At 39.5% G+C, this 13,058-nt stretch overlaps 1 protein-coding gene across 6 annotated transcripts in view; it reads left to right on the forward strand.

The window, feature by feature from the left end:
- garnl3 (GTPase activating Rap/RanGAP domain like 3) overlaps nt 1–13,058 on the forward strand; it is a 126,591-nt gene that overhangs the window by 45,637 nt on the left and 67,896 nt on the right. For 5 of the 6 annotated variants that reach the window (XM_012866213.3, XM_012866211.3, XM_012866209.3 and 2 more), the window contains exon 2: nt 5,093–5,162. In XM_012866213.3, the coding sequence (XP_012721667.2) occupies nt 5,093–5,162 (70 nt within the window). Of the gene's footprint in view, nt 1–4,918; nt 5,011–5,092; nt 5,163–13,058 lie in introns of those variants that run through there. The other variant, XM_021318328.2, reaches the window with a different exon arrangement.

Consider the following 13,058-nt stretch of genomic DNA (forward strand, 5'->3'; position numbering starts at 1 on the left):
ATTGCCACCATGTGTTACCATGGTGACATTTTTTTGAGACAGACACCGGCTCAGGATGCAAACAAATAATATATACATTTGGACACAACAGACATAGTATTTACAGCCCCCCCCCCCTCCCATTGTTGGTAAATGGAAAGAAAAGGCAGAAATTTCAAAAGTTTTACAATTTAAAATCTAATGCATGTGCCGAGCATTTGTATTAACCCCTGTGAGTGAATAACTTGTTGCTATTATGTGTCCGTCAGCTTTGCACACCAGTTTTTAAATTTTGGAACAGATTCTTTATTGGATTTAGATGTGGATTTGCTCTGGGCCAGCCTAAGACATGACAGTGCTTTGAACTAAGCCATTTCCTTGCAGTTCTGGCGGTATGCTTTGTGTTGTTGTATTGCAGGAAGGTGGATAGCCACTTTTGTTTTCAAGTCTTGTGCAGTTTGTAAGAGGCTTTCTTCCAGGATTTCCCTGTATTTAGCTCCATCTAGCTTCCCATCAACTCCGAACAACCTCCATGTCTCTACTGATGAACCTCAACAGCATAATACTGCTGTTGCCATGTTTCACCCCAGGGATGGTGTTAATGTGCCAGTTATCTCTTCTCACTTTTTTTTTTCTTCTTTTGTTATGTTTATCACGTTTAGTGAACAGAAAAGCGACGACACAGGTAGTATTAGAAGTGCATTTTGTTCAAGCATTTGCCCGCTGTCAGTTTAAATTAATATTGATACAGGTTTCAAAGGAAATAAAATGTAATACAATTTTGGCTATTTAAATATTTTCTGTCTGTTTAATTATTTCAACATTTTCCACTGAAATACTTATTAACAGTAACTTTTTTATTCAATAGATACAAAAGTTGAAGCATGAAAAAGGGTGAAGTTTGGGTTTTTTGGAGAGGCTGGACTTTGGCATTACATCATATTTGTGTTTTGCAGAAAATGCAAAAGCATAACTATGTTAGTCATGTTATCTGCAACTTAACACCATTTCAAGTTGGGCCACACATAGTCTGTTTTTTAATTCAATTGAATTTTTAGAGGGGAATTTTATTGGGCATTTTAGGACACTAACATTTCAATTAAATCATACAGCAAGCTAACCCGTGGGTCACCTTCCTACACTTTGCAGGTGTGGTTTTCTATTGGCACCACCAAAAAATGTACTCTTCAAGCATTACTGTCTGTCTTTGATTTAATGTGGCTGCAGCTAGGTAACCTCAAATCTGAGACCATGGATCTCCATGGAAGTAGGGCATGTTCCCTTTATTTAAAGAAGGAGAGTCTATTTCAGGTGTAGCAGATTATATATCCTGGTATTTGGTTGGGCGTGGCTTTAAAGAGGCAAAAGCCACAGGGTGAATGTTGGATATATAAAGCTAAAACAATGCTTAGTGTGCTGTAATAGAGGGTGAATAGAGGCGCAGCTCTTGCCAGTTTCCTCACTTCCAGAAAAATAATTGTGTTTTTTTTTTCCAGTACATGATCAGTTGGGTTACTCTGAGGAACTTGAGATGGTCTGGCTCCTTTAAGAAATGTTCACCCTAACGGCCTCTCTTTAGAGAAATGGAGGGTACATTGATGTTTATCTTTGGGTTTCATGTTGTGTTCTTGTCTGGAAATGAGAAGTAGAATACCTTCTGATTGCAAGTCAGGAAACCAGTGGGTTTTGCTCTTTTTTGTGGTTTGTGATCAGGCTAACTGCTCTGGGCAACACAATCAGATGTCAACGCATGTCTCTCATTTTTCATGAGTTCAAACAATAAAGGAAGAAAATTCAGATAGAGATCATACGGTGTTATGTGTACCACAGCTTTAATGTGATACAAACAGTAGAAAATGCACATAAACAGGTAAACTATATTTGTGGTAGCCATATTGGATATTGAAATTCTTTTCATGAACTGGTGGCAACACGTTTCTGTCAAGATGTTTTAAAAGAAAAAGAAGAATATGTATTATATGTTTTGACCTCCTAAACCTGTATATTTAATGTTGAGGTTTCTCATGATTATTCTTAGCATCTGTTTTGCTGGTGTGAGGTTAAAAATGATGCCAAACGATAATGACTGCATGGTTTTCTTTAGAGCTAACTATTGCTGGCATGAGAAGACAATGATTTCAAGCATGTCTTTTTTTGTTGACATATGTTTACTAATTAGATTGATCAAGCAATTTTGACTGTTTTCAGGACTTCACTTGTACTTTTGATATGACCATATACTGAAAATGAAGATATCTGATCAATTGGTGCCCAAGCAAAATACACTAAAATACATTTTAGTTGCATGTAAATTGTTTTTCTTAGTTTAACTGAGATGCATTCAAACACTTTAAGAATCAATAATCTTTTTATTGTTATTATGTAACCACAATAAAATGTTGTTTAGACACTAGCTCAAAAAAGACAGATTACAGTCACTTAACAGAAAGATCTAAATTACTGTGCAATTGCCTGAATGTATCAGACAAACATTCCTGAAAAAGACACAAAGTGTGCAAATAGTCATTTGCAAAAATTTAAATGTTCAAGTTAATTGATGTTCATGTCAAAAAGGCAGGTAGCAGTCAGTTTATAGGATGATATAATGATTACCGTGCAATTCCCTGGATGTACTTGACAAACTCTCCCTGAGAAGTGAAAAAGTGTGCAAAGAGTCATTAGCTAAATTTAAAATTTTCAAGTTAAAGAACTATGCATTTTGCATGGATGTCCAACCAAACACTCCCTGAGATGCTTAAAGTGTGCAAACAGACATTAGGATGTGAGCAACCATGTCAATAATTTACAATTGAATCTAGAACCTGTAGAACCAGCAGCATGTTTGTAGACATGTAACATCATATGAACTGGGCAGGTGGTTTATTTGATTTTCAGCCGGTGATGATTGCCTTCACAGCTTTGGGAAATAAGCTCAGGTCTCAGGTCTATAAGTTTTTGATTTAATGTACCTGAATCATTTACCTGATGGATATAATAATAATTGAACTTTGTTGACCTCAGAATGGAGAAATTCACTTCTGCATCTTAACCCATCCCCTTGGGGAGCAGTGGGCTGCCACTGTGCGGCGCCTGGGGAGCAATCAGGGGTTAAGGGTCTTGCTCAGGGACCCAGAGTGCCGGCACTGGGGATCGAACCGAGTACTTGCATCCTTCGCTAAGTGCAAGCGCGCTGCTCTAACTACTTGGCCACGACCCCCGCCCTATATGGGACAAACAGTGTATTGCTCAGGTGGGTGGGATGTGTACCATACCAAACAATACCATACCAGCTTTATTTATAGAGCACTTTAAACATCCACAGTTTATATGAATAAACTTGCCTTGCCTTGCCTTGCCTTGCCTTGCCTTGCCTTGCCTTGCCTTGCCTTGCCTTGCTGCAGGACCAAAATGCTGTACACAGGGTAAATAAAAAGTTACACGGCAGCATTAACTTCAACAAGACCTGAATGAATAAAACAGCCCTATACTAAAATATTGGGATTAATGACAGATTCACTAAAATTAAGTAAAATGGAAAGATACAAGGAAATGGAAAGAATTAGTCTATAAAACTAGTTGTAAAACAAATTTAATAATTTTAAAGGTCAACTTCACAGATGGTGGCAAAAGCCAAAGAGAAGAGATGAGCTTTAAGAAGGGATTTAAAATCAGAAAGGAAAGAGGCCTTTCTGATGACCAAGGGTCAGTCATTCCACAACTTAGGAGCTGCTACAGCGAAAGCACGGCCTGCTCTAAGCTTGCGCTTTATCAATACGCCTGGCCCTTTTCTGGACTAAAATAAACCAGGTCTAGATTTTATAGACAGCATCCCACAATCCTCTATGCTGACCTTACCACCAGTGCTAACCCTTAGTACAAAAAGAGCTGTTTGTATGGTCAGAATGGAATTTGAAATAGAAGAGTTAACATATAAAGATATAATTTATATAATCCAAAATATACAAAAAAAAAACAAAAAAAAAAACAACAACAACAACTGCAATCATTGACTCTGAAGCCACATGTGGACTTGCCTAAAACAGGACCCTGACTCCTTAACCTGTTGAGTTTTTCACTAGCCGGCATCCAGAGTTTCCGTGGTGACCAAACTACCATACTAGCCAATGGGCTGTATTAGTCGATACAAAAACACTGAAAAACAGCTTGCAGACCATTTTTAGCTTTGTAAATAAGCGCGGTGAACCCAAAAAGGATGAGTGTTGGAAGCTAAGCTAGATGTTTTTGTGCTAACCAGTTTCTATGTGTGATTGGGATCATTTTCTTGTTGAAACATGCAACTGTGTCCAAGTTTCAAGCATTTAGTTGTTGATCTGTTGCGAGGTTAAAGAAATTGGACAAGGTCCTTCATTTTTAATGCTCTTTTCTCACTGGCAGCAAAACAACACCAAAGCCTTTTCTTTTTTTTTTGTATGCTGGGTTCACGTGTTTTGAAAACCTAATCTTGTCTTTTCATATCTTATCTCTTTGTGGTAAACTGACTTCATTGTGGATTATTTTACCAATTTCTTAGCAAGAAAAATATCGTTTTGCATCTCCCAAAATGTCCAAATATTTTTATTGAGAGATTCGAGTGGCAGTTGCACATGAGTAGATACAGTTTTTACATTTTTCAGCCAGTTTACTTTCATCAAAACCAGACAGTTAAAAACATCCTCTGTACTCTTCTATGTTATAGCTTTGCTGAGGTCAAATTGAACCTGTAACTTCAAACAGTGTGCGTATTGGTTAAACCATCAGCTAGCTGGCCCGGCAGGTCCCCCATCTATCACCGAGGCCTAATTCAATCAGGGCCGACATCCCAATCAGCAGTGGGTAGGCTGCTGCTTCTGGCCAGTCACCATGCCACCAGCAGCAGCTCCAACACACCGATGAAGACGCACACAGGAAGGACAGAAAGAAAGCAGAAGGGAACGACCGCAGGCGTAGTCAGAACAAAATGTCAGTGGACAAGTAGCCGGGGCGCCAGAAGTGGGATAAAAAGGAAAATCGGATGCTTCGGCTGCCACTTGTGTATGAGTGATGCCACTTTGTGCCTGTGCTACGTGTGTGGTGTAATGTAGGCCATCTGTCTGACCATACGTTTGTGTTACAGCTCCGCCTCAGAGGACCTGGGCTGCAGGCGTGGAGACTTCAGCAGGAAACACTATGGTTCGGTCGAGCTGGTGAGTCCCACCCCCAATGCCCTCATCAGCGTGTTGCTCTCTTTGCCTCTCGGCATGAGCCCCCACCCCCACCCCACCCCTCTCCACCACCATTAGTACTTCTCTTTTATGATCTCCCTTCCCTCTCTATCTGCCTCTGCATCTCTCTGCCATCCCCTCCTGTGTGTTCTCATGGATGGACAACAGGGGAGGGGGGGGGGCCGATGAGTCACGACACTACTGGGTGTGGTCTGCAGACGAGTTTTTTACCGGCGTGCATCACCACAGGTTGCTCTTGACGTTCAATCTGCAAACTTCTTGTTTGCTTTTTTTTTTTTTTTCATCTTTACTCTGCTGGTCTAAGACTGCTGCACAGTGTGGGGTTTTTTTTGTGGTTGATTGCTAAGATGTTGAGTCACAGCTGCTGGCGGGGATTGCGCGTGCATGCGGGCTTGTGCGAGGGCACTTAATGTGAGTTGTACATGCCGATAGCCCTGAGGCGGCAGGAAGTCTGTAGTGTGATCATACTTCCTACCAGAAACATTTTGAGGGTTTGTCCATGAGTCTCACGCACCACGTGGAGGACAGATTAGTGTCGAGGAGAAACCACATGTTGCCCTATCAGCACTAGCAGAAGGGCGCCTCATACACAATGCTGCCGTATAGGGGGAGTGTGTGTGATAAAAGTCGACAGAGAAGGAGTGTGAGACAGCGTGAGGTCACCAGGAGCCTCACACAGTTTAAAGCCACCTTTTCCTTTCTGATGCGGTCTGTGGCCTCCCTCGTTTTAAATGTCACTATAGCGCCAACAAAAAGAAGATTCCTCTGTCTGTAATACGTCATCGGCTGGTTGTGCTTTTTTTTTTTACATCTCTCTTTGCAGGTGAAGAAGCAGACAGAGGATGTTGTGTCATTGTCTCCCTTTTCTCTCCTCTTTCTTTCACCTTTTCCCCATTTTTTTCTCTTCTGCCTTCTTGTTTTAGTGACCATATAACATGAAATATTCTTGGCATAAATTATAATGAAGCTACTTGCATGTATAAATCAAGCGGAGCAATATGGCGAACGCGGTTTTTGGCATTAAGACAACAATTCTTATTGCCACATTGCCAGGCAGGAGACTATTAAAACCACCAGCAGCTTAATTTAACGTCTTATTGGGGTCATCTTGGTGTTTTAAGAATAACATAATAATAAGAAAAAAAAAAACATACATAGAGCCTATTATTTAAACTGACCACATTCTTATAAAAAATGCACGTCGCTGGCTCAGGGCTAGCAACATGGTGTTGAAATTCCACTTTACAAAACTATTTAACCCTAATTTGTCAGATTACAATTATAAACTCAAATGCTTTTTATTGGGACTTCTTGTCATACCCACACAAAGTAGAGTATAACTGTCAAGTGTACAGATGATTATGATGAGTCTATATTTGATAGAGCCACCTTTTGATGGAAGTATACCGCTGCAAATCTTTAATTGGGTTAAAATCATATGTAAACATGAGTTTTCAAGTGTAGTTACAAATTTTAAACTAGATTTCGGGCCATTCTAACATATGACTATGATTTCTTGTGCACAACTTGATTGTTGCTCTGGCTGTATGTTTAGGGTTATCGTCCTGCTGGAAGGAGAACCTTGGCCCCAATCTCAATTATTCAGAAGTTTCTGAATGGTTTACTTCCAAAAAATTGCATGCATCTAACTCAGTGCACTGTATATTTTTATAACTATGAGCAGCTTCTCTGATCCCTGCTGATGAAAAGCATCCCTTGAGCATGATTCCCCCACTATGCTTTATGGGATGATATGTTCAGTGTGCTGTGCAGTCTTAGTTTACAGTGGTTTACATGAGCAACGACCTGACTAAGAAATCTCTGAGGCCTTCACACAATAACTGGATCTTTACTGATAGCAAATCACGCAGGTGGTTTTGACTTCTGAAGACAGTTGGTAGGTTTTTGGGAGGGGTCATCCGAATAAAGGGGACTGAATACAGAAGCGTGCCACAATATTCAGAAAAGGAATGTGTGCAGTATCATTCTCATTTTTATGAATTTTCAACATTTTCCTCCACTTAACAATTATGCAGGGCGTTACTTTGGTTTATCTCATTAAATCCCAAAACGTTGCATTGAAGTTTGAAGTGGTGACATTAAAATTATGAAAATGTTCAAGGGGTAGGGAAAAAGTTAAACTTTTACAAAGCATTTAATTAATAATTAAGATACTCAGACACATTAAGCGTTATTTAAGTGGATCAAATTAAAACAAAAGTACACTGTAGGCATCACAGATGCAATATAACCTAGTTTTTCTGGAACGAAAAACATTTTTCCATAGAATCCAATTGCAGTATCACACTCAGTAAATCTGCTGTTTGCTAGTTAATATTTATACTTCTTTGCTAAGCCAGACTAACGTTGAAGAAAACAAAGCACAGGCCACCATTCTGTCCAAAATACACAGTCAGCTATCTTGAAAGCTTTGAGCTCAACTGTGCCGTTTCTGCTGAACACATTAGCATCACTGCTACACAGATGCTATGTATGAAGCTGAATTTTGACAGATTGCATCGTGCTCTGCTGCACCGACAACCTGGCAGAGGTGAACCTAAGACCGCCAGATATACAGATGCATTTACCCAACATGAAATTTATGGAGCGTTTGGGTAGCTTTGTGACTTTTATGAAAATGTTATGATAAATATGCATGTCGAGTGCAGAGGGGTGGGGGGTTTATTACTGTCTTTGGAAGGAATTGTTTGTTGGCCATAATGCACCAGAACTCATTCAGCTTAAAGCAATAAGCGCTCTAAACTCATTACAAAAACCATTTCCCTTTCTTAGCCCCAGATAAACAATTACGTTTCCTTTCCCACTCAAAAGCAAAGATTTAATTTTACTTTGAAATCAAGGCTCAAAAATAGAACATATGCTTGGCGACACGCGGTTTTCCTCCCTGAGGTTGTTTCTGATCATCAACGTGGGCTTATCAAGCCCTGTCATTAATTTTCCATTACCCACCTCCTCTTCTGATAAACAAGCCACACAGACTGTTATCCCATCAGGATTGATGTGTGTTAAAAACAGATTCCTGCTGAAACAGATCATTTATTAGATTTGCATATGCTTTGTTTATGCTTACCTGCATATATTTGAAATGGCTGTTTCAGTCCAAATACTGTTGAAATAGCCTTGCATGTACGGTATATTTCGTCAAGACATCGATGGATTCTCAGTCAAAACGTGCAATCATCTGATCACTGCAATAGCTCTTTGTGAAAACTGGAGAACTGGATCTTGGAACATTCTTCATTGTTTCAATGGGAGATGCTACATTAGCCGCTTCCTTGTTTTAACCCCCACCGCACATGCGCAGTACATACTCCCATTAATATCATAAATAAACATAAAAAGGCTTTATTTACTAACAAACTGAGCAAAAACAAAGCATAAAACACCAAAAACAACAACTAAATACAACCTAAATACTGAGATTTTGTAGAAGTACAACAAAGGCATATGAGCTGTGCTAGCAAAACAAAATCCAACCTAGTGTTTGATAGCTATAGGACCAAATAGATGCCCCCAGCTGGCCTGCAGAAGGATAATGGGCACCCAGAGAAAAGATGTATGATAACGATTTAATTTAAACTATTAGACTCATTTTGAAGTTTCAGATGTCCGGTATGGTTGGACATATTTTATAATTTCCTGAAGTGTTTAGTTCTGCACACAGCAAATACTGTACAAACTATATATATTTATACCTATATACTATATGTTTAAAAATCTGTGACAACTGCTGATATGTTGTCTTGACCTCCTGAAAGGGTCCCCAGCCATATCCCCTTGCAACTTCAAGCTAAGGGTGGAGCTGTAGGTGTAGGATGGGGCCAAGGTCAAGGAGTAATACAAAAAGAGCAGAATTCAGCCTAAATTGGTCATTATGGTCACAAATCAGTTACACTGTGCACCATAAATTAGTCTATTAACAAACAGAAGGCAAGCTGTGTGTCATTATTCCCGATCACTAAAATATATAGCGTACCTAATCACAGGTACCGTTAACATGCAAATGTAAGTGATATGTGAACTAGACAACTCAGTTTCCTACCATCCTTTTGGAGCACTTAACCAAAATTCATAAATTTTTTTGATAATTTCTAAAAAAAATTATTATGAGCTCAAATTAAAAACAGCCATCCCACTTTCCTGCAGCGTGAGTGCAGTTTACTACGTATAGTTACAACTACAAAACTCTTCCTGGTTTGTCTTTATGATTTTTGAAGTGTGACCCTGCCAGTACATTATTCCACTGCTTTGAAGTCTTTTTTTTTTTTTTCTAAAGTCTAAAAACCACTGTGAGATATTGATTCAGTGCAGGGTGTTCCTATGAGGAGAGACCAGCACAAGCCAAGCCATGACTCACCTTGTCTGTTTATTTTATTTTTGGCATCATGGCAGCAGCCAGTAGCCTTTGCCAACAAGAGAATGCAGCTCAACAGACACCATTGCTGGGGTAGATGATATTATTCACTGATAGACTCAGTGTCTTTGAAAGTGTAGCTTTTACTGGTATGGTTGTAGTTTCTGAGTCAAGACTATCTAAATATAGATGGGTATGGATTAAGACCAGAGTCTCTTTAGGAAATACCTAAGGGGTTGAGGTGAAGCTAAAAACCATTTAGGGGCCAATTTAGTACCAAGATTATTTGGAGTTCAGAACAAGTTATTTTTTAACTGGCAAAGAGGTGTTCCATCCAGCTAACAGGACAAGACTATAGCAATATCTTAGGGGAAACTAAGAGTCCCCATTTTTTTTTTCAAGGATATAGTAAATGTTTTACAAATAGCAAATCTGGAATCAGTAAAAAATAATAATAACGATTGAACTTTATTGATCTCACAATGGAGAAATTCACTTCTGCATCTTAATCCATCACCCTTGGGGAGCAGTGGGCTGCCACTGTGCAGTGCCTGGGGAGCAATCGGGGGTTAAGGGTCTTGCTCAGGGACCCAGAATGGCAGCTTGTGGGAGTTGAACTCAGAACCTCTGGGACTGAAGCTCTGTGCTCTAACCATTAGGCCACCACTCCCAAGGCTGGAAAAAATATTTTCCAGCCTTGGCTTGAGTAGTTTATAGATTTTTATTCATCCATGGATCCACTTTTTACACCCGCCTATCCATGCATGGTTGGAAGGGCTTTGGTGCCTATCTGTAGCAGTCGTCAGCTGAGTAGGAGAGTACAACCTGGACAGGTAGGAAATGCTTTACATGATTACACAAACAGTACAATGAACCATACATCATATGCACTTATATTTGACTACATTTCTATATTTAGTGCATAGTTAGACTCATCAATAGATTATTTTTTAAAGCAATAAACAGCAAATCTAATGTTTTCTTTTTCTGGCATCACTGGGAATTTGTAGAGTCTTCTTAAAGAGCGGTGGGTTCGGTCCTGGGACTCTTCTCATCCTAAAGGACTCACACAGTCTTCATGCAGCAGTCCCTCCTTGCTGCAAAAAAAATCAGCAGATGTGTGTCAAAATTTAATTTAATGTCATAATTTTTATGTTTTGTTTTTGCGTGGCACTTTATGACTTTTATCTGTAAGTGCTATATAGATAAACTTTCCTATCTATTTACCTACTTCAACGGCTTAGAATTCAATTTTATTTAAAAATGAAGAGATATACGCCAAAGTGCTAAGATCAGCTCAGCTATCCTGGTCCAGGGTGTCAACTACAACATACTTTATATCAACATTGCAAGATGGTTGCAGGCAGAATGATCTTGAATAGATTGCGTCCAAGGGTCAATAGGAGGACAAAAAGCAGGAAACCACTCCCTCTTAAAGTAAAATTACTTAACATTCTGGGGTTTTTTTTCGAAGGTGAAAGGAAAAAAATGACCAAGAGAAAAGCCAGGAGACGAAAGAAAAACATGAAAAGGTCGGGACAGAAAATCACCAGCCAAGGATTTATCTGCAGAACATCATGCCACCCCAGTCTAAGGTCTGACTGTGTTTAAAACTGCTATACTGACCTGCATTTGATTTACTAGAAAGGGGGACAAATTACCACCAACAAACCATAGCCTGAGAAGCTCAATCTACATTTTTAAGAAGCACACTAAGTTTCACATGACTTTGTTGTGAGGGAGTGGTTCTGCAGCGTTTATATTTAGGAACTGACATTTCACAGCACCGGTGCTAACTCTTTTCACATGTTTTGCTTGCCCGGTTTTCTTCACAAGGACCGCCCAAACTGTTTTTTTTTTCGTGGTCACCCCAAACCACATGCCAGTTTAAGCTGAACTATAACGCAGCCTTTGCTGCACATATAAAACACTTGAACAAGGAAGAGAAACCGTCTTTGCACCGGGAGTGGTCAGGCAAGGAGGATTAGGCTGCGATGGAAGCTCAGGTGGGTTTTAGCTAAGGACCGTGCTTGTAATCTGAATATTTCAGGTGAAGAGTATGCTAATGTTACATAATGCTCAGCAGGATCATTTACATTTAGCTCAACATTTTTATGCTTCCTTTCTTAAAGCAGACAAAGGGCCGACGCTGTGCTGCAGAATTTATAGAAAGCTGTGCTTTTGTGACTTGTGCTGCATTTTAATCACATGAAGGTTTTAAAAAGATTCAGCTTAAATCAAGTTTAAAGAACCTGAAAGTGTACATTTAAAATAAAGTACCTAAGTAAATTGAAAACATAAAGTAGAATATTGAGTAAAAAACACCTTTTTTGTATTAAGCCGTTAAAATGTACTTAACAAGTAAGTAGACAATACTTACAATTACCCATCACATTTCTAATGCCGATAGCTGAATGCCATCTTTTCTTGGGACTAAAAGACCTGGTGCACGCTGTGCAATTGCCAAAATCAAACAAAACCTAAAAAGTGTCCCACTGTGTGAACTCGACATCATACATTTTATTTTATGTCAGCCAGAGCAGAATGGTGCTCTGACAGCCGTAGTTATGCTAAAAAATGTGCTGTACAAAGATAGAGTAGAAAGAGAAAGGACAGAGACACACAAAATGTAGACAAATTTACAAAACCAGATGCTACTAAAGGTTTTCCTACGGCCTCCATGGGCAAACCTGCGAAAGAAAGCAAATAACTGCAAGTAGACAAAACTAACCAGAAGCAAGAATATGTGTGTGTGTCTGCATGTGTGCGTGTACGTGTGTGTGTGTGTGTGATCATGCACAATCTGTGTTGTAGGTCTTTCATGTATTGTGCTCAGTGATGGGTGCAAGGGACCACCATCATCCCCAAACTGAGATTAGCCCAAGACCCAGGAAACAAGCAACCGCAAAGTGAAAACCCAGCTTAACACAGGCCTGTTCATTTGTGTAAATGTAAATATAACAATGTTTGATCATTAAAAACAAAGAAATGATCTAGAGCTTTTTTTGAGAGAGGTTGTTGTTTTGTGGTTCCACTGGGAGCAATTGAACCCATGGTTGGCACAAACTCTCCTGCAGAAGACGGGCGCATTCTGTCCTTAAAGGGACAGTGTGTGACTAATATGGCTTTATTTTAGCAAAAATCAAGCATTGCTTTCATAAATACATATTCTGTCAAAGTATTATCGAAACAATCGCATCAAAAATGAAAGCGATCTCATAGCTTAGAATTAGTAGTTTACAAATACAGGTGGTAGTACACCTAAGGGAAGACGCCATGTTGCATCGGCAACATGGCGTCTGAAGTGAGCAATGAATGAAAAAGGATTTAGTTATGATAGCCTGCCAAGATACTGGCAAGTATTATTTATGAATTTATTAGTTGATTATTTATTTCAAGCAATCCACCAAAATACTAGCTTGTGGGGGCAGCAGACTCAGGAGGGAAGGCCCAGACTTCCTTCTCCCCAGACACCTCTGTCA

Source organism: Fundulus heteroclitus, chromosome 8 (assembly GCF_011125445.2).
Source record: "Fundulus heteroclitus isolate FHET01 chromosome 8, MU-UCD_Fhet_4.1, whole genome shotgun sequence".
NCBI lineage: Eukaryota > Metazoa > Chordata > Actinopteri > Cyprinodontiformes > Fundulidae > Fundulus > Fundulus heteroclitus.